The sequence below is a fragment of the Balaenoptera physalus genome (genome assembly GCF_965194825.1).
Source record: "Balaenoptera physalus genome assembly, chromosome: 1".
In the NCBI taxonomy this organism is placed as follows: domain Eukaryota; kingdom Metazoa; phylum Chordata; class Mammalia; order Artiodactyla; family Balaenopteridae; genus Balaenoptera; species Balaenoptera physalus.
The window spans coordinates 76,567,508-76,593,253 of record NC_138882.1 but is presented as its reverse complement, the minus strand read 5'-3'; the positions used below and the strand labels follow the sequence as shown (position 1 = coordinate 76,593,253).

The following is a 25,746-nucleotide window of genomic DNA, read 5'->3' as shown; positions in this document are numbered from 1 at the left end:
AAAGAGGAATCTTGTGGAAGAGAAATGATTGAGTAGTAGCTTAACTGTCCTTTTTTTAGAGGTTTGGTACCAATTGATTTCATTTCCACTCAAGAAAATTTAAGAAAAATGTGGATTTAAGAAATGCTTGGGGAACTGAATCAATATCTTACATTAGCACAAGAGAATGCCAAATGTTCCTCATAAATCAGCAAATATGCCGTTCCTTGAGGTTAAATGATTTAATTTATCAAATCAAACATGCAAGAAGGGATTGTGAAGTTTTAAATACGCATTTTTCAAATGTATCTTTCTTCATTACCTATTCTGCATCAATCACAGCTAATGTCAGAACTATCATAGTTCTGGTTATAGACCATTAGTTTTTGCAGATTCAAATAAGAATATCTCATAAGAACTGAGTTGCCAGAGTTTGGCTTAAAAGTTATTCACGCTGCACGAAAGCTGGTGTTTGGGGAAATAGGTCAAAAATTGTTTCTTTAGGTTGATGGTGTTGGGGTAGAATTACTTGGGCATGCCTGTCATTCCACTAATCCTCTTCTAGAAATAGCTGGACAGAGAGCAGCAGAGACAAAGTGGCAAGAGACAGACACAGCAAGAGGGAGAGTCGTCGAAGCAGAGATAGAGGGAAAAACGGAAAGAGAGGAAGAGACAGAGACACGGAACAGAGAAACAGAGGCAGACGGAGGGAGAAGCTGTCTTGTTCACTCATGGCATCACCTCCCATAGAGCATGGCACTCTTTTGTTTCTGTGAGATCTCTGTATCCATACCAGAAACCCTCTTTTTCATTCATGCTAGTTTGAATGGATAGATATCTTCTCAAGGAAAGAATTTTGACTAGAACAGTTATCAAATGCTTTTCCATTTATTGCTTGGGGAAATCGCCCAAGTCTTAAAAGTGTTAATTACTTAAGAAGATAATGATGCGGAACTTAAGAACACACATATATATACACAGACATATACTATATATATAACATATATAGTATATATAATTTTAAAATATATCTAATTAAATAAAACATTGTGAATTTTATATATATTTACACACACATGCATATACATATTTCCCCTCTAAGAAGCAGAAAATATTACTGTGAGACTCTCAGGCCTCAAGCTCACATCATGAAAATCATCTATTTTCAAGCTGAAAAACTTCAGTCCCTCTACAAATGCTAAGGTGTTAACACTAACTGCCTCTGGCTTAACTTATTCCAATAGTTCTCTGTCTCCTGAAAGACTGAAATATCTGAACATGTGGCCCTAAGGATTAGTGTGACTGAAAAGGATTTTATATGGCCACATAAATATATATCATTCTCTTTAATGGTTTTAAAAACATGGAAATGGTTCTGCTAATTCTCAGGTTTGTTGACAGTAGCAATAAATACCTGTACCCAGGGTACTTAGAATTCATAATATATAATATGTCATCTGTCAGGTTGCTACTGGCCCTAAAACCACTGTGTAACACAATAAACAAGTCAATTGATAAACATAAATATTTTTCCCCTAGTTGTCTTCATGGAATTTCTGTGTCCTAGAAGGATAATGATGTCATTCATTAACCCAGTTATTCAATAAGCATTCGTGGAACACTTTATATGTGTCAGGACTGGGTACTCTGTTTAACACAAGAAATAAAAAGAAAATAAAAAATGGATAATATTGAGAAAGTTCCAAATCAGAGGCTTTGGTGTTCTGCCTCCAAATATAAGATATTGATTCTGTCACAGGTAAGCGGAAGATTACCTCACCAAAAACAAGAAATAAAAAAATGCTTGTATACAATTCAACATACATTCTTTGCTATCTACCTTGTGTCTATTAATCTTGATGGTCCTGTGGGAAATATTTTTTAAATCCTTATTTTTGCAAAGCATTTAAAACAAAGTTTCATATTCCATCTTGTGGTGAAAATGGAAAAATATGGGTTAGATATCTTACATTGAATCCTATTTTTAGAGTGAACGATTCAACTAATATTTGTTTTCCTATTACTGTGCACTTCCTGTTGTGAAATTATCCAGAAGAAAAAGACTAAATCCTGGCTGTCAATGAGTTTATAATCTGTCATAGGAGGGAGACGGCTATGATCAGAGTACAATGTAGCAAGTAACAGCGGCATAAAAATGTGCAGACAAATTGCACTGGAACCTCAGAGGGAGGATACATCATTCTGGACAGTCAAGGAAGACTAGGCATTTAGTATTTCGATTCACTTTTATAGGAGAGGAGAATTTCAACAGATAGAGATATGAATACAAAGTATTCCAGCCAAAGGGAATACATGTAGAAATCCTATATGGAGGGGAGAACAGTTCAATTTGACTGCAGACCAGCCATATCATCATTATTATGGAGAATCCTAAACATTGGAAATTTGAACTTGATACTTTAGGCCTGGGAATCAGTAAGGATTTTGTATTGGGGAAAGGCAAATGGTGCTCAGGTATATTGGTATTAGCTTGGAGAGGAGTACTTGCTGGCACTTTTTTCATGTCTTGAATGGAGATATAAAAGGCCTGCTGCCAGAAGAGGAAACTGTGGTTAGGGGAGGGTAACAGCCCATGGCAGGTTGCAAAAGCAATTAATAGCAATTTGAACTGGGACATACACCCAATCCATTCCCATAGTCCAGTGATAAGTATCCTGCTACACCGAATCCACAGCGAGCCATTATGAGGCCAAGCTGGAAGAGGCAGTATCTCTATGTTACTGATGAAAATTTTAAGAACTACACAGATCAAGCCACTAGCTCCGCTCACACAAGTAAGCAGGACAGATGGGAATACAACCTGCACTCAGGAGTCCTCAGGACACCTTATTTTCACACTCTCCCGCCATGAGCTAGATAACTACACTCCCCTGGCATTCTTCCAAAATTGAAGAAATGTCAAAATTGGGGAAGAACATGGGCAGCCTAAAACATTTTTTTTTTTTTTTTGCCTCTGTCCTTCCCCTGACCTTTATAAAGATAATTCAGACTTACAGTTGTTCTGCAAGAGCTTGTCCAGGGAATCACGCCACTGCAGGGCCTTGTCCAACGAGGGTCTGAATCAAGTATTAAGAAAGAGAAAGGAGACAGCCATAAGAAAGGAGTTAATCACGTACACCAACAATGACTTGGATTTGCTTTTCTTTGAAATGTTACAGTTGATGACCCATTCTCAGGACAAGGGAGTTAGAGCTGTTTTATTCTGAACAAGTGGGTAGGATGAGCTGGGTTTGCTTGCCTACATCTATCTTGCATATTTTCATCTCTTGTTGAACAACTGGGTCAGGCTCTCCCTTTTCAGAAGCAGAGTCTATTTGTCATGAAGCCATGTCTTGATATTCTTGTGTATCTCATAACAGTGTCTCCAGTTGTGGTCTTTTTTTTCCAAAAGTGACTGAATAAAATCCAGTTGTCCCGTTATAGGGCTTGAACTCATGTTCCCTGCTTCACTAGTGCTGCACTTTAAACACCCACTTAATCCGCAAAGGGCGTCAGATTCCACATCCACAGCCCTTCGCCACCTTATTGGGGTTGACGGAAGATGCAAGGTGTGAAGTTGCCTCGTGTTGGGAATGTGATTCACAGGAAGTCTACGTTTTAAAAACTCTGGGTGCATTTTCCTGCCTAATTAGAACAGGATAATTTTTTTTTTTTTTTAAAGATTTACTCTTTCTGAGAAGAGAAGTGGTTAGACACCGTGAAAAGGAACGTTGTACACAAATGCTAAGGATGCTGAAGGTAATAGTCAACACATAATTCCCCCTTAGGCTGTTTTTATTTTAACGTTTATATATGCAGAAACCCTGCAGCTCTTTCGTTTTAACTACCAATTTTTCCGTTCACAGCAGAATTGTGTCAAGGCGGGCTGGTATTGTCTGGGAAAAATGGCTGACAGGGCTCTCCCGGAGCTCCCCCCTCAGCCCCCACTCTCACTCTTGTGTTACAATGTGAGTTCTTCATTGTCAAATGAAAACAGACTAACAAGGCATTTATTAGAACATTAAGGCCAATGAAGGTGTTTTTCCTAAATTGGAATTTCCTTAGCTCTTAACTTGTTGGTCAACTGTTCAGACAACCCAGGAAAATTCCTGCTTCTGGCTTTTAAAAAATAATATCTTAGGGCTTTAATTCTTTAGGTTATCAGTGAGATTGATAAGACAATCGCTGATTCTCCTTTTCGTTTTGCTCTCAAGGCTCAGAGTCAGTCTCACTTTATCTATGTAAGGAGTGCAGGATGGCAGTAGATTTTCTGGCTAAAATGCTGTGACTAATTCCTTCCATTCTCTATTCCTCACTGTGGAGCAAGTGCAGATTTTGAGTCTTAATTATACGACTTTCCATAAAGTTTTACGCTTTTACTATTTGAAGGTTAAAACATGCGAAAACTGAGAGTAACAAACCTGGTGGAATAATCTTAAGTGGTTTCATTTTCCTGGCTAGAAACATAGGTATCATAGATCAAAAACTCAACACTAATTCCTTAGAAATTTATTTTTAATGAGTGAACTACCTTCTCTCCTCCCGTTTTCTTCTGGTTAGTGTAAAGGAACACAGGGAGGAGAAATGACCTGAGGAAGAAATTACAAGCATGTGCATATATTTTTCTGCCTCATTTTATTTCTAACAAGAAAAGGAGCTATTTTCTAGAGGTGAATAACTCCTTTTGGCTCTTCTATATTACTTCACGCTGAGAATTTTTCCTATGTATATATTATTTTGTACCAACATTTTTAGCACAGTCTTATAAATCTTAATTTCTTCACTGCAGTGGGTTCAATGTTGTACATATGACAACTGCCAAGTCTTTATTGTTGACAGAAACAACAAGACATTAAATAATTGCACAAAAGATACAGAGCAAAGGGAAGGCTGAATCGCCTTCTGGTTTTGTAAATACCCCTCGTAAAATGAAATCACCTTCCTGCCCTCCATTTCCTCTGGCTAGTATGGAGGGGCACAGGAAGAAGAAATGGCAAGAGCAGGTGCACCGAACTTAAGCCTGTTACCAGATCCAAGCTGTCCCAAATTGTCTTGTTAAAACCAGACTAATGGTCACAATCAGCAGCGCCTCACAGCCAAGATTAAATTCCTGAAAAGGATATGTGCAGAACCCGCTTGGGGGTAATATTAGTCCAAATTGTTTCAAGGACACAGTCAATCAGAACACATCCTCCACACCTCGAAGCCCAGTGTTCTGATTCCCAGCCTAGGAGGTGCCACAAGTTCATCCTGTCCTGATTCTCAGAATCTGCCATTAAGTCTGACTTCTTTGAAACGAGATAGATGCAGATCTAAGTGACCAATAAGTATCCCGGTTTGCAAGGTCGTAGCTGACCACAGGGAGTGGGCATGGAGTTTCTGTGTGTGGGTGTGGAGGGAAAGAGGAACCCAGTTCCAATGAAAGGCAAAATAAATATTTATAGAGATGATTAACTGTTTTATAATGGCCAGTGTAAATGCCACTTGGTCCAGGAAATGATGATCTCAGCTGGAAGTGTTCTCTCCTTTACTGTACTCTTACCACATTTATTTCTTGAATCTCCTACAAGGCACTCACTGCCTGGAGGTATAGTTTGTCAGCCATGGAGAACTTTTCCCATTCTACCCTGTCCGACAGTGCGTTCCCTGCAGTATTAATCTACCCAGCAATGTGCATGTCAGATTAATGTGTAAATTAATAATGGTTCAGTTTGCTCAGAGTTAGTCTGGTTGATGAAAGTCACAAATAACCCAACACTTAGAGTACAGAATTTTTAGCCCCATGAACCATGACTACAGCTATAAGCAACTCTGGCATTTACTAGCTCTAACCTTGGGAGACTATTTTAACCTCTCTAAGCACCGGTGGTTTTCTTTTTTGTTTTCTTCCTTTTTAAAAATATCTACACAGTCCCTGGCACATATTTAAACACCCCTGATAATGTTTTAACGTGCTTTCGCCCTTGACAAGGAAAGTGAAATCCAAGTTATTTTTTGGCACTTAAGTGCCTGTTCAGTTCTCCCTTCCTTCCTGCAACGTGTCTGTTCATGTCCAGTCTCAAGTTCATGGACATTTATTGATCCCTCCCCCCAGGGCCAACAGTGACTTGGGCACCATGGATGGGGATGTAGATAAATACACCTGCCACTTTTTGATGTCTATCCACTGGCCAAACATTGTGCATCCATCTTTAATCCGCACAGTAAGGCTTACTCTGCAGTTTACCAGGCCGGAGTTTATGTAGGACAACAGTTTGTAATGGTTCTTCCCCGTGCACAGGCTAGGGACTGTTTATGTGTGGAGGTCATTCTAGAGTTATAAAGTGGCAAAACAACGGCAACAACAAAAGGTAGTTAAAATTAGTGACATCAACAGAGAGTAAATGAACATCTAGAATATAAAATAAACTATAGGGGCTTCCCTGGTGGCGAAGTGGTTGAGAATCTGCCTGCCAATGCAGGGGACACGGGTTCGAGCCCTGGTCTGGGAAGATCCCACATGCCGCGGAGCAAATGGGCCCGTGAGCCACAATTACTGAGCCTGCACATCTGGAGCCTGTGCTCCGCAGCAAGAGAGGCCGCTACAGTGAGAGGCCCGTGCACCGTGATGAAGAGTGGCCCCCACTTGCCACAGCTAGAGAAAGCCTTCGCACAGAAACGAAGACCCAACACAGCCATAAATGAATGAATAAATAAATAAATGAATAAATAAAAAAAAAATTAAAAAATAAATAAATAAATAAATAAATAAATAAACTATAAAAATATCTACACCAGCTCTTGAGTATTTTGCAATTGATTATATTATGAGCCATGATAATAGTTACTGTAAACTAAATTTACATGGTCTTGTAACATGTTTATTTTTCATTATGAGGACCTATAGCAGAGCCTTAGGGAATGCTCACATATAGAGGGTGGGCAAAAGTGGGAGCCCTTAGAGAGAGAGAAGTCCGCGGGAGAATTCAAAATTAGAAATTAAGGTGGAGAGTTTTAAGGTTGGCAACTGGTGAGAAGAGTCAGATGCTGTCCACGAGTCAGGAGTTAGCCCTTGGTGATGATGGTTTCAGTTAGGTAGTAAGGTTTAGACCCGACAAAAGGAGTTAAAGAAGAAATTGAAAGCAGTGACTTTCCATTTCTAGAGTTTTCCAGTGTAAGCAAGAGGAAGAGATATGAGTAGAAGGGGTGAGGGGATGGGAGGGTGTTTTTCAGAGTGGAATATGGTACTTGTTTGTTCTAGTGGAAGAGGGTGCAGAGGGAAAAAGAGCAGTTAAGAATACTAAAATGGGAACAGAAGCTGGCCTTGGGTGGTAGGGATATAGGAAACTTCTTTCTGTTTTTTTAAACGGTTCAATTTATTTCTAATAAGAATAAAAATATATTTAAAAAAGAGAAAATGCTTTTTTAAAAAGGGATTGCTTTTTTTAAAAAGATGAGAGGAGTTAAAAATACCTTCCATCCGGAGAAGGTCTATTTTCTCCTCTGAGATTTATGTTCTTCTCCTTGAGAAGAATGTGGGTAAAAAAATACAGAGAAACTTTAAAGTGAGGAGGAGTGAGATCAACCGAGCTCCTGCAGAACACAGTCTTTTCCTGCTTGTTAAAAGGCATGGAAATTTGCCAAATATGAGTGAAATGGGGTTTAGGAGTTTGGAAGAGGATAGGAAAGCTTTGTAATGGTCACTGTTAAAAATGCAGTAGAGATGCACAAATATTCTCTAGGGATAAGAAAGATTTTTTCCAAAACAATTCAAACTTCTGGAAGAAAAAGGGGGCTGGAAGACAAGAGAAGAAAATAATCCAATAAATGTCAGCCCCAAGTTATCTTCCAAAACTGCTTCTCTCCAAATCCTTGTTAAGCCAAATAGTTCAAGTGTCTGTGTGGGATATTAAAGCAGAGAATCAAAGCAGGAAATGTAACACTGTATTTATTTTTTAAAAATTAATTCCAACAGATCAATAACCACCACAATGTTTATTTCAAAATAGACTTTTTGATCTTTTGCTATTATGAAATGTGGTTCTTATTCTCTCCCCGTGCCTGGTGCCTGCCACTCCACATTGAATTAACTTCCCTTTTCTAAACGCAGAATACTCAATTATGCCTCATTTCCGGTTTGGGATCACTGTGAAGTAATGAAAAGAGAATGGAAACATCCACTTAGATTGATGAAAAAAATTTTAAAGGAATAACCTGTCTCTCTATCCCCCAACCAATCCAGCTATATTAATTTGAAGGTCATTTGGAGAAAAGATTGGCCAATTTATACAAATATTAAATTTTAAAAGAAATGGAGGTTAAAAGGGATTCCTATATTTTTACCACACTTCTGTGATCTCTTCAAAGCTTTTAGGTAGTAGAGTGAAGGGGTTTGAATACATTTGGCTTATCTTCTTCCCACTTTCCTTTTTTGATTTTAGCGGTGTCTCTGTTTTAAAGGGAAGATGGAGTGTATCTCTCTAGTCAATGTCGGGCTGTGTAGCTAGTGGAACAACGGTAAACACCGTGAATGCTGTGAGTAGTGTTATTAAGTTAGAGTAATGCCAATGAAATTGTGGGCTATGTTCACTGCCATAACATCGTGAATATTCAGAATTATAGCTTCCCTCCATGCCTAAATTGATAGAAGTATGTGGGGGGGGTGTGTGGCTAGGGACTGCAGAAGTCCTGTCAGGACTATTAATTTATGGACTGGGGAAAAATTGCTTGATGTGCATTAAATAGGAGTATCTGGTCAAGTATTCATTCCTGCACTAAGGAACAGAACTCTGGTCCTCTTTTAGACCTTGAAGGGACAATATCTTGGAGAAGAAACCTTTAGGCTTAATAATCTGCCTTGATCTTAGCCTCTTCTTGAGGGAAATGTCACCACTTGTATCTCCCTGCTGAGGAAGTAGCCCTCAGGATATTTCCTGAGCAGGTGAGCATCCAGGGATCATAATTAATTGCATCAGGAATGCTCACCTGACCCAAGGACAGCAAGTGAACAGGTATTTTTAACCACACTTCCGTGTGATGAGGTGGCTGGTGCCATTTTATAAGATACGACCTGTTTCTCCAATGATGTCCCAAGATGTGGCCTTATCTTCATTTTTTAAGCATCCTGCCAGTAAGCAATATTATGCTCCATACACGAGAGAGTGAAAAAAATATCCTATTCACAAACCAACTCTCTGAGTACTCTTATGATCTTCCATGAGTCACTGAAGGGGGGAGTTCTACAGAGAAGGGATGGTGCTATACACTTGAAGAATAGCCATCCTCTGGAGGAAAAGAGTGGAATCCATAATCATGACTCACTTCTGGGTCTTGGCTGGTTTCTCCGCCTTCTCATTGTATGGAATGACAAGGTCACCAGCAGACTCCGGCTTCTGGAGGAGAATTCCCAACTTGATCTTAATCTCCTTGGCCCTGAAAGAAAAGATGTATGAGGGGAAATGGACATCATATGAGCATAAAGATATAAAAAAGAGGTTTCATTCTGTGTCAAAGAAACAAAAATGAGCAAAACCCCATTTCACTGTTTTGGCAGAAAGAATACTAATGTAGAAATTGGGACACCTTGAGTTCTAATAACATTTATCAAGCTCTTAACATGTCCCTGGCTAATATGCATTGTCTCATTTTAATCTTAATTATTGTTTTATATGTATTCTTTCATGTTATATATGGCAGATACTATAGTAGTCCTATTTTACAGGTGAAGAAACTAATGACAGAGAATTCAAATAACTTACTTAAGGTAACCCAGCCAGTATGTGATGGAAATGGACTTGACCCCAAGCTGTCTGACTTTAAGTTCACAGGTGGAACTCACTGTATTGCCTACCAGTCTTCTGAGGGCTCTGGTCCCAGCTCTGCCATTAATTAGACGTATAACATTTGAAAAAGTAATCATGTTTTATTGCCAGACCTCAGTTCCCTCATCCGTAAGATGACAGAGTTAACCTAGATGGTTTTTTTCAGCCATTTGCACCTATAAAATTAAATTATTCTGCTTGATGATTACTTCTCTGTAAACTGTTCTTCTTTTATAAGGATTTGATTTTTTTCCAACCCCTTGCCCATTGTTCCACAATGGCTATTGCAGTATCTTACATGCAGTAAGCCTTCAATAGATGAGTATTAATTACCAACAGACTGACAGCATCGTATTACTCCTTTCTATCGTCAACATTTTAGTGAACAGACATGGTCAGAATTCTGGGCACTTCTCCATCCTAGAATGAAACTGTTTTCATGCCCAGTTCAAAACTAATCTCCTAAGCTACCCATCACTTTATCACAAGTCTGAATTCAAAAACACCAAGCAAATATTAAGCATTAATCCATAAGACAAGCCATTGTATATTGAGAGACCCAAAAAGCTGTCCTTTCACTGTCCCCTTGGCACTTCATACATGCTTTTAAGATAGGGTTTATCATATCGCATTATGGTTACTGATTTATGTGTCTGTTTTCCAAGCTGGATATAAGAACTTTTTGCAGGTGGGAATTGAGTCTTAAATACCTTTCAACCCTGTGCATAGCACAAAGCTTGGCAGCATAGTCAATATTCACAAATATTTGCCAAAGTGAACTAAAACTATCTTGATTTTTGTTCCTCACAAACCTGCCGACATTTATTTCCCAGTCAATGCTGATCATAACTGAAGCCTTACAGAGCTGTGTCGGGATTAGGATATCATGTTGCTGCCAGATAGAGTTTTGTTACTATAAACACACTTTCCTCATCCATTCACACGGAGACAGTGATGAGACAATTTAAATAAATAAAATGTGTGACATTAGCAATTATGGATATTAGGGAGAAAAAGTTAAGGACATATACTGTATAACTTAAAAAAACATAAATATTCAATCATATCATAGGTTCCTTTAGTATAGTAAATGTTATTTTGAAACTCTGATTTAGAATTAGTAACCTCCACAATGTCTTTTCCTTTTCATTTCTTCCTGCCTCTGTTCTTTCCCTAGGACTCGCTCTCCAGCCTAAGCCAACTCAGGCACCACATGACAGCAGATCAAGCTCGGCTGAGCACATTATGGCTGAAACAGAATGTTCTGCTGAGGGAGCTTATATTAAACATGAGAATAAGAATAAGTGTACTTTGATTCCAGGCTCTGCAATTTGCTTAAATTATCTAATGTTAAGTTTTTTCACCTAGAAAGTGGGACTGATAAAATAGTACATACTTATACAATTTTTGTGATGATTAAATATGTTAATGCATGTGAATCACTTAAAGCAGCATTTGGCATATAATACTGCTTCTTCCAAGTTAGTTCTAACTGCATAATCGTTTTTTTCCAGCCAAACTCAAGCCATGTTCCCTAGCTTTGACTACCAAATTAAAACATTCAGAAATTTCCCACATGTTACTAAGAATTAATACACCCACTGCCTCCCATAGTCTACCTCTGGAGACAAGAACTGCCAATTTTATATTTATCTGAAGGATGAAGAAAACAGTATTTGGGGGAGAAAATGCATGCAATACGTGTGGCTACCCTCTGCTGGCCAGTGTATAGTACTACAGCCAGAAGCACCAGGTTCATCTTTTCCATCAAGACACGCTATCCCACCCAGAACTTGAATAATACCTCTTCTGCTTGCTCCACATGCCCCTCAGTTCCTGCCCATAAGGGGAAGTCGTGAAGCAACTGTTTGAGTTTCACTTGACCCAGTAGTTCACTCACCAATATTTAGCTAAAGATTATCTAATGAATGTCTAATGAATGTTTCTCCTGTGCTTGGTATTTTGGTTGGTTCTTTAGATTTTTGTTTTGCATTTTTTTCCCCCATCTCAACTTCTGTTTCTTTTTTCATTTTCTCTTTTGTTCCATTTGAGCCATTTGCTTTTGTAAAAGGTGGAGAGATATTTGTGTTTGATTGCCTAGTGAAAGAGTAAGTTGGACATGAAGAGGTTATTAGAATGAAGGGGTTGAGCGTTTTTAAATTTCATTTATTCATATTACTTTACTCCTTGATCATGTTACTGTGTCATCAGTACACAGTAAACAGACAACACTCACAGGGTTTTGTCTTTGCCTGCAGGGTACTTATAGCCTGTTGAAGTCTCAAGCTTGTGAGCAATCACAAGCAGGTATTAAAGAAAAAGATGCCCAGAGAGCAGCATCTCTCTGGGCATCCAGTGTCCACAAAGGTGAACAGCAGAGCACTGGGGGAGGACCCCAATGTCCACAAGGGTGAGTCAGTGGGGCTTCTCAGAAGAGGCAGTGGTAGAATAGCAGTTAGCCAGGTGGACAAGAAAAGGCTGGGACTTCCGGATAGGAAGAGGATAATGTGCATATCATTTGAAGGGATGCAAAAGTGGTTCTGCATTGCCTGAGTGTAAAGTGTGATTGGAGAGAGCAGAATGCCATGTTAGATGAAGCCTGCTCACTCTGCCTCCCCTTCCTGATGGGAGGATGGATGATGGAGGACCTCTGTATAGTATGCAGCCTTCAGCAAATTTGGTGTGAAAACCAAAACAAGGTAAAACTATTGAAAGATGCCTTCAAAGACTGTCTCTACATGAAGAAGTAGCATCCTGTCTTACAAATCTGTTTCAAATTTTTCTTTTGCTAATTCTTTCAGGATGCATTTTCCCATGAAAACACTGTCTATAAATGGTGGTTAAATTCTCCAAGACATCCCACAAAAGACTTTTAAAACCAGAATGAACCAGAACCCTCGTATAATTTTATCTATATCACTATTTAAATTGTCTTTTTGTGGGATAATCTAGAAATCAACTGCCATTTATAACACTGCCCATAGAAAATCAGATTCCACTTCCTCAACGTAGAGAAACATGCCAGAACATCAGATTACTCTTTTCCTCATACTTCCCCTGGGGATGTAAGGGAGAAAGGAAATGCAGTGCTTCGGAAAATACTTCTCTCTATGGTTTAGTATAGGTTCAAACATAGGACGTTAAAATGTTAACGCACATAAGTTGGGAAGACCATTTGGTTGAATTAGGAGTTTGACAGCATACAGGGAATGAATAACATTATTGTCTCTCTTATAAAACAGTGAATGTTTAAAAGCTGAAGAGTTGACCAGTGCTGAGATCGAAACTACTTGAAACATTTTACTCTTTCTGTAGGAATAAACTGTGTTACTATGTTTGTTTTTCTCCTTAAGAGTTCCTGGAATAGTATTTCATTCCCCGCCCCCCCCCCCCCCCCCCCCCCGCTCCCCTTCCTCCCCACCATAGAGACATATCCAAATTTGGGAATGAAAAAAAAAAACAACAACAAATGGAAAATCAAGCAAAACAAAAGCTCAAATCTTCCATTTTATTTCCTCCTTTAAAAATAAGCCTGAATGTATCTGACATTCATTTAATGTCAAAAACAACCCCATCCAGAGAAGAAAACTTTTTAATGTGTTTATGATTTCAGTTCAGTCCTTGGCTCTATTTGACCGCCCACCAGGCAGTTTTCCGGGCTACATTACATTAATGCTTGTTAACAAGAAACGATTTGTATCTCTTCTCATCTCAGCCCCAACCTTGTTATCCTTTGGTTTTACAAAGAAAAACTTGTTTGGAAATAAAATCGTTGGAAATTCTTGGGTGAAATTTTAATTAAGGGTTCAGAGGGAGATAATCCTTTCACTAGATGGTTCACATTAGTGATTTCAAACTGAAAAGAGTTTGAATAATTGTAGGGTTGTGCAATTTTAAATCTGTGCCCTGTGTGGGTATGCTTTCAAAAGGCCCTGGGCCACCTCTGTCCTTCCGACTGATTGGTGAATTGAGGTGAAAGTTATTACCTTAGGATGAATAAGTGTGGAAAACAGTACAAGCAATCACTAAAACAAAAACATAGCAGAATTTTTAAAAATACAATTTTATTCAAGTAAAATTTATCAGTAACCAGCTATATATAGAGTCCTGTGCTCGGTGTTTCAAGGATTACAAAGACGTTCCTTGCTTCAGAGACACGTGGAACAAGGGAATGTAGGACACATACATGTAAACTATATGCTAGATATTTTTCTAGTCATTGATAAAAGTGGAGGGGATATACTAATAAAAGAACATAGACCCTAGCCTCAAGGAGCTCAAATGTGATAAACATGAAGATAGTGTAATAGGAGACACATGCTTTAACAGCTGCCCCTACTATATTCTCAGAGGCCTCTGTATTTTTCCTTCATGGTCCTCATCAATTTGCATTATGTCTCTGTGTATTTATTTGAGTACTGTCTGTCTCTCCCATTAGAATGTCAGGTCGCCAAGAGCAGGGTCAATATCTGTTTTGATACACAGCTCCAGTCTCAGCACTTAGCCCAGGTCCTGCCACTTAACAGACATGCAATAAATATTTACTATATAAATTGATGAATCAGCAAATGAATGAATGAATTGAATTGCTAGGTTATAGTAAAACTGCATTTTGGGGTGGGTGGCTGAAATATTAGGGTGTAGCACAAAATAAGCCATCGAGGACTAAGACGTCTCTGATTTGGTTAACTGCAGAGAGGTAGTGTCATTAAATGACTACAAGGACTCTACCTGAACTCGATTTCTGTCTGTTAGAGAAGCTGGAAATAGACGAATGGGGGCTGAAACGGAGTATCCTCTTCAGTCCCTCACACCGGATAGGACACACTCTGATGAGAAGAGGCAGGGAGGGTAATTACAATCACTCAGTCTGATCAGAATACATCATGAGACCAAGATTTATCAGGATTTACTTAAACAGAAGTATTCCAGAGGCACAGACTAGTTCTGAGATTGGACATATGTCGGGAACAGCCAGGAAGGAAGACAGGATGGAGAAAAATTGGGAAGTACATAGGACAGGGGATTTAGGACACATTTCTGAAAGAGGTGTTCCAACCTGTCCCCTGTCAAGGACAATCCAATTTAAATCCAATCCAACTTAAATCTGTGTTGCAGATGCCCCCTGCTGGACATGGGAAATTGTGAGCATCAGTGAAAAAGAGCAGATCTGTTCCAGGCTGCTGCCTTCTGAAGAAATACCACAAATCTTGTTTCTACAGGAGCAAAAAGGACATGCTTTTTCTTGGCTCCAAAAAATTTGATAAATACCCATTAAAGATAAATAGAAGTTCCTAAAACACTTGTTAGCAACAAGATTCCACAGCTGGAGAGTACTACAGCCGGATCTGAAAAGCAGAGGAAGAAATGAGCTTTCTAAGTTCTTTTCAGCCAAGATCTGAGTCACGTAGACAGAACCCCAGCAGATGCTGATGGAGAGAAGGGAGCCCAGAGGACTTATGTCCACTGTGCTGGACCCGTCTAGAGAGGTTCATTTGGTTCAACAGTGGAAAAGCCTTCTTGTTGACTGCTCATTGAAAACTTGAGATCAATGGAGTTTGTTACGGATAGATGGCTCATGAGACACAAGGGTGATCTTGAAAACCCTTAGTAGAATATAAGGAAACATCTGTGGAAAATCAGGTCAATTCTAGAACTGAAATTCTCAACTCCCCAGGATCCTCCATACATGGCCCCTTAAAATCAAGATTGACTCTCAAGTGCAGGGGGAAGCCCCTCCAGGGTCATTTTGGTGGAGAGAGAGTGTATGAGTTTGGCATCTACCATTTTCCTGAATTGACCTACTTCTATTTGAACTAAAGAAAATCCACCCATTGCTTCTGTTTTAGCAGAAAATGAAAAAGTAGTTTACTAATGCAATGTGATATCATGTTAAAAGTCTGTATTTTTTAATCTGACATATAAATATATGATACATTATGGAAAATGACTCTAGGTTAGTTAATATGAAATACTCCTCAGTGGTCCAAATGATAGAAAGATGAAGAAAATGCTAAAGAATATACGGTATTATTATTATTCATGCATTAGGATATAACTCCAGAAATGACAGCTCTGTTTCCAAACACAATTGAATCATTCCCTGGTAGAGATTTAGGTTTTCACTTATATTAATCATGAATTAAATAACAAGCCATGTCAAACTGTAAGATGGCTGAAAAAATAGAAGTGACGGGGACTTCCCTGGTGGCGCAGTGGTTTAGAATCCACCTGCCAATGCAGGGGACACAGGTTCGATCCCTGGTCCAGGAAGATCGCACATGTCATGGAGCGACTAAGTCCGTGCGCCACAACTACTGAGCCTGTGCTCCAGAGCCTGTGAGCCATCACTACTGAGCTCGCATGCCACAACTACTGAAGCCTGCATACCTAGAGCCCATGCTCCACAACAAGAGAAGCCACTGCAATGAGAAGCCCGCGCACCACAACGAAGAGTAGCCCCCGCTCGCTGCAACTAGAGAAAGCCTCATGCAGCAATGAAGATCCAACGCAGCCAAAAATAAAAATAAATTAATTTTTAAAAAAATGGAATTGACAATGTCAGTTGTGTCAAATGTGTGCATAGAAGTCACTTTTGTCTTTTATAACCTTCCAACACAGTATTCTCTAACCTCTTCTTTCAGTAAGTTCTCTTAATGATAGCTATTCTCATTATGTTCAAGCTCTTACCTCAACTACCCCAGATTAATTCGTCACCAGGGACCCTCACAGGCAACCTGCTGTAAAAGACGAGGGATTCCGTGTACAAGCTTACTGACTTGGTTTCATAGGATCACAGTTGAGATTGAAAAGACTGGCCTCAATAGCTTCTCCTTTTGCTCACTTATTTTTTCAACAAATTAAAAGTATGCTTATTAAATGCTTGCCATGTGCCGTAGACTATTACAGGTTTTTAAATCCCCAGTGAAACAAAAAGACACGATCCTCTCATGGAGTTTATATTTCAGTTGGGCAAGACAAACACAAAATAAGGAATCCAAACAATGAAATGAAACATTTCAGCTGCTTGTAATTGCTACAGTGTGACACTGGGTAAGCGTTAGCTTCAGCTACTTGCTCTAATCACAGTGGCAGTCAGCAGGCTTGTGAAAAAGGCCCCACTCCAAAGGCGGCTGCTGTTAAGTGCCTCAGCTGTCTGTATAGAGAGCAATACCAGTTGCTTTGTCAATTAGCAGAGCATGTTAGAAGTGAGTTTTCACATGTAGGTTTGTTCAATAGGGAATGGGCTCTCTCCAGTCATAACAATGATATTCAAGTCATTTGTACTAGAGACACTTGTGGAAACTCACACCCACTCCATAGAAAGGTTGTAAGAATGTAAATAGTTCTTCACTCTTAGAGGTGGCACCTGTGGCTTGTTCCCTAAGTAGTCCTATACCTAGGCCTTGATACAGAGATTTCTTATCACCTGATACCAGCTACAAAGATATTAGAATCCAACCTCAGAATATTATTGTCAGAGTGAAACTTTCCTACACGTTATAGTCGGAGCACAAAGAATTATGCCTTTATCGAGATTACAGAACCAGTTGTATAAATATTTTGCACCAACTTGTTAGTAACTATCTGCCTAAGTAAGTACGGAACAATTGGGTTTCATTATATATACGGTGGTCTTGCTTTCATTAGCTGGTAGTGAAGTTGTGGAGAAATAACTAACCATCACCCACCACTAACCATTAATAGCTAGTTATCTACCAAAAAGAACCTAAGAGTTGGATATGAATAAATTGACTTAGGCTAGTTTTCAATAGCCACTTACAATCTATGCGACCTTATGCAAGCTATATAATGTCTCTCGGCCTCAGTTCTGTCATTTGTAAAATGAAGATAACATTAGTACCTGCTGTAAAAAGTTTCCGGGTGGAGTGCATGAGATGATGTATGTAAAAGTCAGCCCAGTGCCTGGCACATAAATAGCATGTCATACATGGTCACCATTATCACCATCATCATCATTTCTACTTATTTAATACCTATCTCATACCACTTAGTGGTACAGTTTATAGCAGTTTCCCTTAACTTCTGGCGTATTAATATTTGATTGCATTAAGCTCATTTTCTCTTCATTGGATGAGTGAATTATATGCCTTAAACAGTACTTTCCTGGCGAAAAGCCAGAAGCAATTTCTGGAGACTCTGTACTGGGGAAGATAGGAGGAAAACTACATGTTAGAAGCCAGTAAGGTATTGGGCTGCAAAGCAATGACGAAAAAAGAAAGCGAGGCCCTGACTCACTTAGAAGCAGTGGGGAAAAGTCTATCTTCGCAGCACCTTTGTTTACTCCCTGTCAGTCAAATGTAGGCTGGATGTAGGCAGGTTAATAGAGCCTGGCCCTACTTGATGATGTATCCTCTGCCTCCATCACCTGGGGGAGAAACACACTCTGTCTCCCCACATCCCTGATATTTCCAAGTGTCGAAGACCATGTGAGGTCACTGGACTTTCATTTTAATCACAGGATCCCTGGATCTAGGTGCAAGCACGCCAGCTGTGGGCAAGAGTTCACTCCTCACGGCACACAGGCAGAAAACAGGTGGCCTGTAGCAACTCTTAAAAGTAATAATAATAACATATAAAATATTAAGGTATTGAGGTGTTAATTCATGTTTTCCTCTACTTATAGTTTTTCTTCTGACTTTCAAGAAGGTAGCTAGGCATTTGTGCTTTCTTACCTCTGAGGGAGTTGTGTTGTGAGGCCGAAAGCAGGTATTGATTGAAGATGGTATCCCATTTCTGGCCTTTGTTTTCCAGGACCCTAAACTCACTGGGGAGATATGCTGGCTTCATCCCAAAGAGAAGGATTTCTTTTGATGAGTGGTAAAGGAAGAGGCAGAAAAAACAGAGAGGGAAAATCGGGAATCCCTGCGACAAGGTCAGAAGACTGTGGTTTAGGGTTCTCTAACTAATCGACACCCCACTCTCCCCTGTCACACACACCTTTGTGGGACTCCAGGGAGGGGGGGGGATCACAGAGGGGGATAGTTATATGCTGCCCATAATGAGACTTCGCCCTTAGCCCCAGAGCTTCCAGCTTTACCCAAGCTGATACCCAGACCCAAGTAAGAGTTCCTGGAATGACTTTAAGGCACAGTGATGCTTCAAACAAGAAAGATATAAATATTGATATAGCCATTGAAAAATTGTTCAAAAGCCAGCCACCTCTAAGTGTGAAAAAGCCCTCACAAAAAAACCAGGAGGGTTCAGGAGAACTTACTAACCGTATGGTGATAAAACCATGGAAATAGTGAACTAAATGTGGCCAACTTTCCATTGCTGAAGAAAATTCATCAAGAAAAGACAAAACCAGCTGTTTTGAATAACAGCTAAGTCATATGACAACTGGATCTGTCCAGATGATTTCATAAGATACTTTCCAGATCTTGAATCCATTATTATAGTCACAAGCAGCATGTTGGATTGTGTTCAATCTCTCCCCGACCTTGGCAGAGAAAATGTCCAACTCTTAATTGTGGCAAAACTCCCGTCTCAGGTTATATAACTGGAAGCGTTTGCAAAGCAAGTAGGATACAGGTCAAAGAGGTTGTTCCCAGAGAGAAAGTGAAGTGAAACATTGAGGTATTCCCCAGAGAATGTAGCTAATGCCAACACTAAGCAATTTTTCCTAAAAGGCAATAGACAGTATAGCACAGTGGTTAAGGGCATGAATGTTGAAGCCAAACTGACCAGATTTATCTTACTACATGTGTGACTTTTGGCAAATTTCTAAGCCTCAGTTTTCTCATCTGTAAATTGGAGATGATAATGGTACCTACCTCAAAAGGTTCTTATGTTGATGAAATTAGTTATTATATGTGAAGCACTTACATTAATGCCTAGCACATTAACAATGCACTCCATAAATGACAGGGTGTGTTATTTACTACTATTATTATTATTATTATCTTACAGAAAATCCTGTGCCAATGAAGGAACATTTACACACAAAAAAACATATAACATATTGCGTAACTGTAGGAAGGAAATTTAGGAAAGAAACAGTAAACATGGTAATATTTGCCCTTAACTAAACCCTATTTTCAACTCAGCCACTAATTTGCTCAGTGATCTTAAGAAAGTTATCTGAGTTCTCTTGTCTTCAGTGAAAAATAAGAAAAGAGAGAGAGGAAGGAAAGATGGAAGGAAGGAAGGGAGGAAAGAAGGCAGGAAGGAGGGAGAGAAAGAAGGAAGGGAGGGAGGGAGGGAGGAAGGGAGGGAGGGAGGAAGGGAGGAAGGAAGGAAGGAAGGGAGGGAAGGAGGAAGGAAGGAGGAAGGGAGGAAGGAAACAAGTTTCATGAGAAAACCTCTAATATCTTCTCTAGCTATTATAAACTAAGACTTCAAGATCATCACACTCAACATCTTGAGAATATAAATGAGAAAGCGAGAACCTGAGCTGTGAAATGACTTGTGAATGGTACCATAGATTCCTTTTCTATTCTGCCCTCCTTCCCAACATCCCATGTTTATCTGTAATTACAATATTCTCCTTCCCATAACTTATAAACTCTCTGATTCACATTAAACTGTTTGTCTTCTTCATTCCCAGTAGCTAATCTATCACAAATGTTGTTCTTTCTTCCTAGAAAATTCTTTTAAATGTGCCTTTTCCTCTCCATATCAAAATTTAGCACCTTTCTCCAGGCCTGAGTTACTGGGACATCCCACCTTACCATTTCCTTCTTCCTACTTGAATACATCCTGCACTCACTACCAGAGTACAAACACTTTCCTACTTGCTTGTAATGGCTTTCTATTATTTACCATGAAGTTTCTCAAACTTGAATATATACCCCAATCACCAGGAAGTCTGGTTAAAACACAGATTTCTCAGCCCCATCCCAGAGTTTCTCATTCAAGAGGTCAGAAGCGGGACCGGAGAATTTATATCTCTGGTCCCAGGACCACACTTCTGAGAACTGCTGATCAACTGATGCAGTTTCAAACATCACTTTCTTGCTTCCAAAGTCCTCCACTTCTAAGCTTATTTCCCTTGGTTCCCCATAACTACTTGTATAGCTAGTCCCATTGGCTTCCTCCTTAGCCTGCCTCCTGACTTCCACCCATATGACAATTAAAACTCTTCTAATGCTCTAGGACCAGAACAATCTCACTTTTTTTCCTGAAACCTCTGTAACTGCAAAAGCCTAGAGTGCTTTCTCTCTCCTCTAACATAAGATCACAAAACAGAGGCATATTTAATGGACCTTACAGAGCTTTTAATTTGCCCTACCCTTATTTTAAAAGTAGAAAAATTGAGGTTTGTGTAAATTAAAATATTTTTCAAAGATCTCATACGATGTTATTCTTAGATTTCTAGTAAGTTGCAGAGCAAGGGATAGAATACTTTCCTTCTGCTAAAGTTATGGACAGCACATTTTCACCCAATTACTCTACTTTCTCGTGAATGCATGTCTAAGAGTTCCATGTGTATGTACTCCCAGTGAGATAACAAGCCCATTGAGGGTGGGTACCATATTTTACTTCTTTGGTCTCCCAGAGAATCTAGAAAATAACTAAAGTTGCTTTAACTCCTAGGATGGTATAGAGGATAAAAGTACAGTTCTATACTGCTTTCGTTTATATTCCAACTCTTACTTACTAGTGGAGTGACTTTGGGCAAGTTACTTAAATTCTAAGCTTCTAATTGTCTATGTAAAATAGTGACAATATAGTTCCCACCTCACATATATATTATAGAGCTAAATACATTAAGGCATTAAAGTGTTTAGAAGAGCAATTAGCATATAGTAAATATTCCTTAAAAGTTACCTATTATTATTACTGTTCTACTGTATTTGTCCTACTATCCTATCACAGCATCTTGCACATGGGTGTTGGATAATGTTTATTGAATAAATAGAATAGAATAGAACTCAACAGAGATCTTTTTGACTGACATGCAAGATAAACTCCTTTCAGAAAGTCTCCACCTTGACATAATGCAACTAATTCTGAAAGCATAGAGGATATGCATTTCTGGACAGCACTCCTACAGAGAGACAAAGAAAGCAAATTTGGAGACCTCTGCTGCTGCCTAGCATAGCTCAGAGTTACATTATAATATCACCAGCCTTGTGCTGCTATTTTAAAATGAAAAAAAAAAAAAAGTATTGTTTTTCCCAAGCACTGGCTACTCCCTACTCAAGGATTCCCGTGGAAATTGAGATAATTCCCATGCTTTTATGGCCTGTCTCTGACATAGTCATCACTCAGAGTAGGTTATTAGGGGTAATGAAAGAGACAGTGGAGGAACAAGACAGACAGGGTAGAAGTCTTTTTTCCCTTTGACCTTAAATTCTCTGTCTTATTCAAAATATTGTTGGCAGGATTTCTGGACTTTCTGTAATTCAGTTTGGAAGCCAGATAATGAACAGTGGGAAACTGGTCTTCAAGTTGAGGAAGACAGAAATTTGTGGTTTATTTTGAGCTCCAAAGGTGGAGGGGTCAGAAGGCATTCCCACGAGACCCTCTCTGAACACTGGTGTGACCCATAGTCTTTGAACATCTCCATCTCATTCTGTTTTAAATTATAAAGAAGAACTTTCTAGAATGAAGTTTCTAGTTGTACATGGACTTTAGCTGTTTTAATAGCTAAATATCTTATAAAAGCAGGAAATAAAAGTGGTAATAAAGAGTATCAGAAAAGAGGGAAAGAAAGAGGAGTAAAGTAAAATTTACCTAAACCTTAACCAACATGAACATATATTACATCACTTAATAAAACTACAGTTCCCAAAACTTAGTGTGTCTGCTGGCAATGAATTTATGTAATAGATACAAGTTCATTGCCTTGAATAATCAGAACACTTGGTCAACATTTATCTTTGCCAAATTATTACGTGTTGAGCAAAATAATGACATAACGATGAGGAATAAGAGGACCGTTCCTTCTCTGAAGTACAGAATTATATTTCAAACCATTTCTTCTCTCCCTCCCCTAACATACTGTAGCAATACCTTATTATTCTCAAGATTTCTATTTTCAAGAATTATCTATTTATTGCTTCATAAATTCACTTATCCATTCACTTATCAGACTCTAATAGAGCAGCCACTGTTTGTCAGGCAGTGTACCAGATAGTATGGGGAGTGCTTTACAAAATTAATAAGAGATTGTTCCAGACCTCAAGTAGTTCCCATTTTATAAAGAAGATATATGTACAGTTGTCACTCAGTATCCTCAGAAGATTGGTTCCAGGACCCCTACTCCCCACGGATATAAAAATCTGCAAGTACTCAAACATTTTATTTTCATATAAAATAGTGTAGTACTTGCATATAACCTACACACATCCTCCTATTTACTTTAAATCATCTCTAGATTACATATACTACCTAATACAATATGCATGCCATGTAAATAGTTGGAAATACAATGCAAATGCTATCAAAATAGTTGCCAGCACTTAGCAGATCCATGTTTTGCTTTGTGGAGCTTTCTTGATTTTTTTTCGCATGCCTTTCATCACTGGTTGGTTGAATCTGCAGAACCCCCAGGGACGACAGGCCAATTACATACATAGTTTTATTCGGATGCAGCTATGACAGATAGAATGAGTCCCAGGTTTGAAATTGGCACCCCAGAACTCAGGCATGTAGAGTGTATTGTCTGACCTTGGACCAGATGTTTAACTTATCTGTGCTTCTTTATTGGTAAAATAGTAATGTTGATAATATCTACCTTGCAGGGTTAGACTAAGAATTGAATTAGATAATGTCAAATACCTAACCAAAGTTGAATCTGAGGAAAGTTGGTTAAGAAGCGATAAGAAATACAGGGACGATGGAAAAGTTCTGTGAGAGTTCAATGGATGGATTGTTAGCTTCTCCATGAAGGAGAAAAGAGAAAGCTTCTCAGAAGGCTTGAGATTTGGGGATGTATGATTTGGTTGGAATCTTGTGTGATCAGAGAGGAGAGGGTATTGGTTGGATCCCAAAGCAGCTGCTCTCTTCCTGTCTTTCTCCCAGCTCCCCAGGAATCCTTCCAATAGTTTAATATGGAAGTCCCCATCTTCCTAATATGTTTTCTAAAAATTCCAAAGATGCTTTCAAGGTCCATGCATATGTCACAGGTCAATGCATATGTTATTGCATTCCATGCAATGCTGGAAACTTCTCTCCAGCATTCTTATAGCATTCCCTCATTTTTCTCCCAATGAGCAATGAATTCTGACCTGTGGCACTCACACATCAAGGCTTGGTGAACAGGGATCCTTCTAATTGTGTGGTTATTGGGATAGGAGTTACTAAGTTAGAAGTCTGGGTGCTGGGTGGGGACAGGGTCCAGGAACCAAGCAGATGGTCACCTAGCTGCTGTGCTGCAAGAAAGATGCAAAGCAGCTGTCTTTGAACTGAGCTCTCTCCTCTAGATTGAACACATAGCAATCTTAGACAAATGCAAATGTAATTTTATGTACTGCAGGTGCAAATCACAGCTGATAGGAGACCATCAGCTATAAAATGCAACAAGAGAAAAAAGACCCGAGGACTTGGGGAAGCAGGCCCAGAGAGCGTGCTAGGGACGTCCCACAGAAAAAAGAAGGAAAGAACAATGCCTTCTATAGGGAAAGTATCTAGTTAACCCTTTGAGACGTAGCCTGCAACCTGAGATATTTTCAATTAAGATGACAGAAGAATGGCCTGCAGAGCATAGAAACAGGCATAGAAGCAGAAGGGGGAGCGAGTCACATGACAGAAGTTCCATTCTCATGTCTTCCTTGGTGGTAGGCTAAATAATAGCTCCCCAAGATGTCTACATCCTAATCCCTGGGACATGTGGATATGTTGCTTTATGTGGCAAAAGGAATTTTGCAGATGTGATAAAGTTAAGGAACTTTACGTAGAGAGATTATCCTGGATTATCTGGATGGGCCCAATGTAATCACAAGGGTCCTTGTAAGGGGAAGGCAAGAGGGTCAGAGTCTGAAAGCAATGTGTCAATGGAAGCAGAGCGAGAGATATTGGAAGATGCTACACCGCTGGCTTTGAAGATCCAGGATGGAGCCATGAGCCAAGGAATGTAGCTGTCTTCCAGATGTTAGACAAAGCAAGAAAATGACTTCTTCCCTAGACCCCCCAGAAAGAATGCTGCCCTAGGACCCATTTTAGACTTCTACTTTCCAGAACTATATGAGAATAAATTTGCATTGTTTTAAGCTACTAAGCTTCTGGCAGTTGTTACAGCAGCAATAGGAACCAAATATATCCTCTCTTAGCTTCTGTTTTTCAGACTCGATTCACTACAGAAAATAGACTTAAGGTAGTCAGACTTTTCTCATCCCCATTTTACTTTTCTATTTTCAGTTAACAGTTAATCTCAATTCTTTTCACCTTTACTGAATGGTCTATATTTCAACATTTAGTTTTCTGAATTTCCTCCCTAGACCGGCTATTCTTTTCTGATCTTTCTCCTTCTCTCCTAGCCCCAGAAGCTCAAACCAGACACGGCATTCTATAGGCTTCACTTTCATGGCATAGCTAGCTAGAAGTTATTCCCTAGAGTCTTGCGTTTGGCAGTTACAGTTGGGCTGGTTTTTTTTTTTGAAATCAAATTAATTTAGTAACTATAAAACTATCAGGAAAGTCAGGATAAGGTGTTCTGACTTGACATTATCTAATAATTCCTAAAGGAGAAGACCTGAGTTCAGAGGAAAAAACTCATTACCTACTCCTAAAAAGAATATCCCCTCCAGGCTACCAAATTCTGTCAATAGTCCATTTATTCTATCAACACCCAGGCTCAGAGGGGTTATCTGTGATCCCCCTTCTCTCCTGCTTCCTGTCATCTATTTGTCTCATTTGCTTTCTAATGTTCCATGCAATGGGCCCTTCCATTTGAGTCCCACTTCCATACGTCCTGTTTAGCTCTGTAGGGAGATGAAGGTAGTTTGGGATGCTTTCCAGTTCCCTGCTCTGACCCCATTCTGAGACATGGCTGCAAGGG

The 25,746-nt window shown here is 39.3% G+C and overlaps 1 protein-coding gene across 2 annotated transcripts in view; it reads right to left on the bottom strand.

Moving 5' to 3' along the window:
- The window catches only part of RGS5 (regulator of G protein signaling 5), a 48,124-nt gene that overhangs the window by 10,571 nt on the left and 11,807 nt on the right, over positions 1-25,746 (bottom strand). Inside the window, exons 2-3 of one of the 2 annotated variants that reach the window (XM_082413523.1) lie at positions 9,280-9,390; positions 2,995-3,056 (exon numbers count right to left, since the gene is read on the bottom strand). In XM_082413523.1, the coding sequence (XP_082269649.1) occupies positions 2,995-3,056; positions 9,280-9,390 (173 nt within the window). The remainder of the gene's footprint in view (positions 1-2,994; positions 3,057-9,279; positions 9,391-25,746) is intronic. The other variant, XM_082413524.1, reaches the window with a different exon arrangement.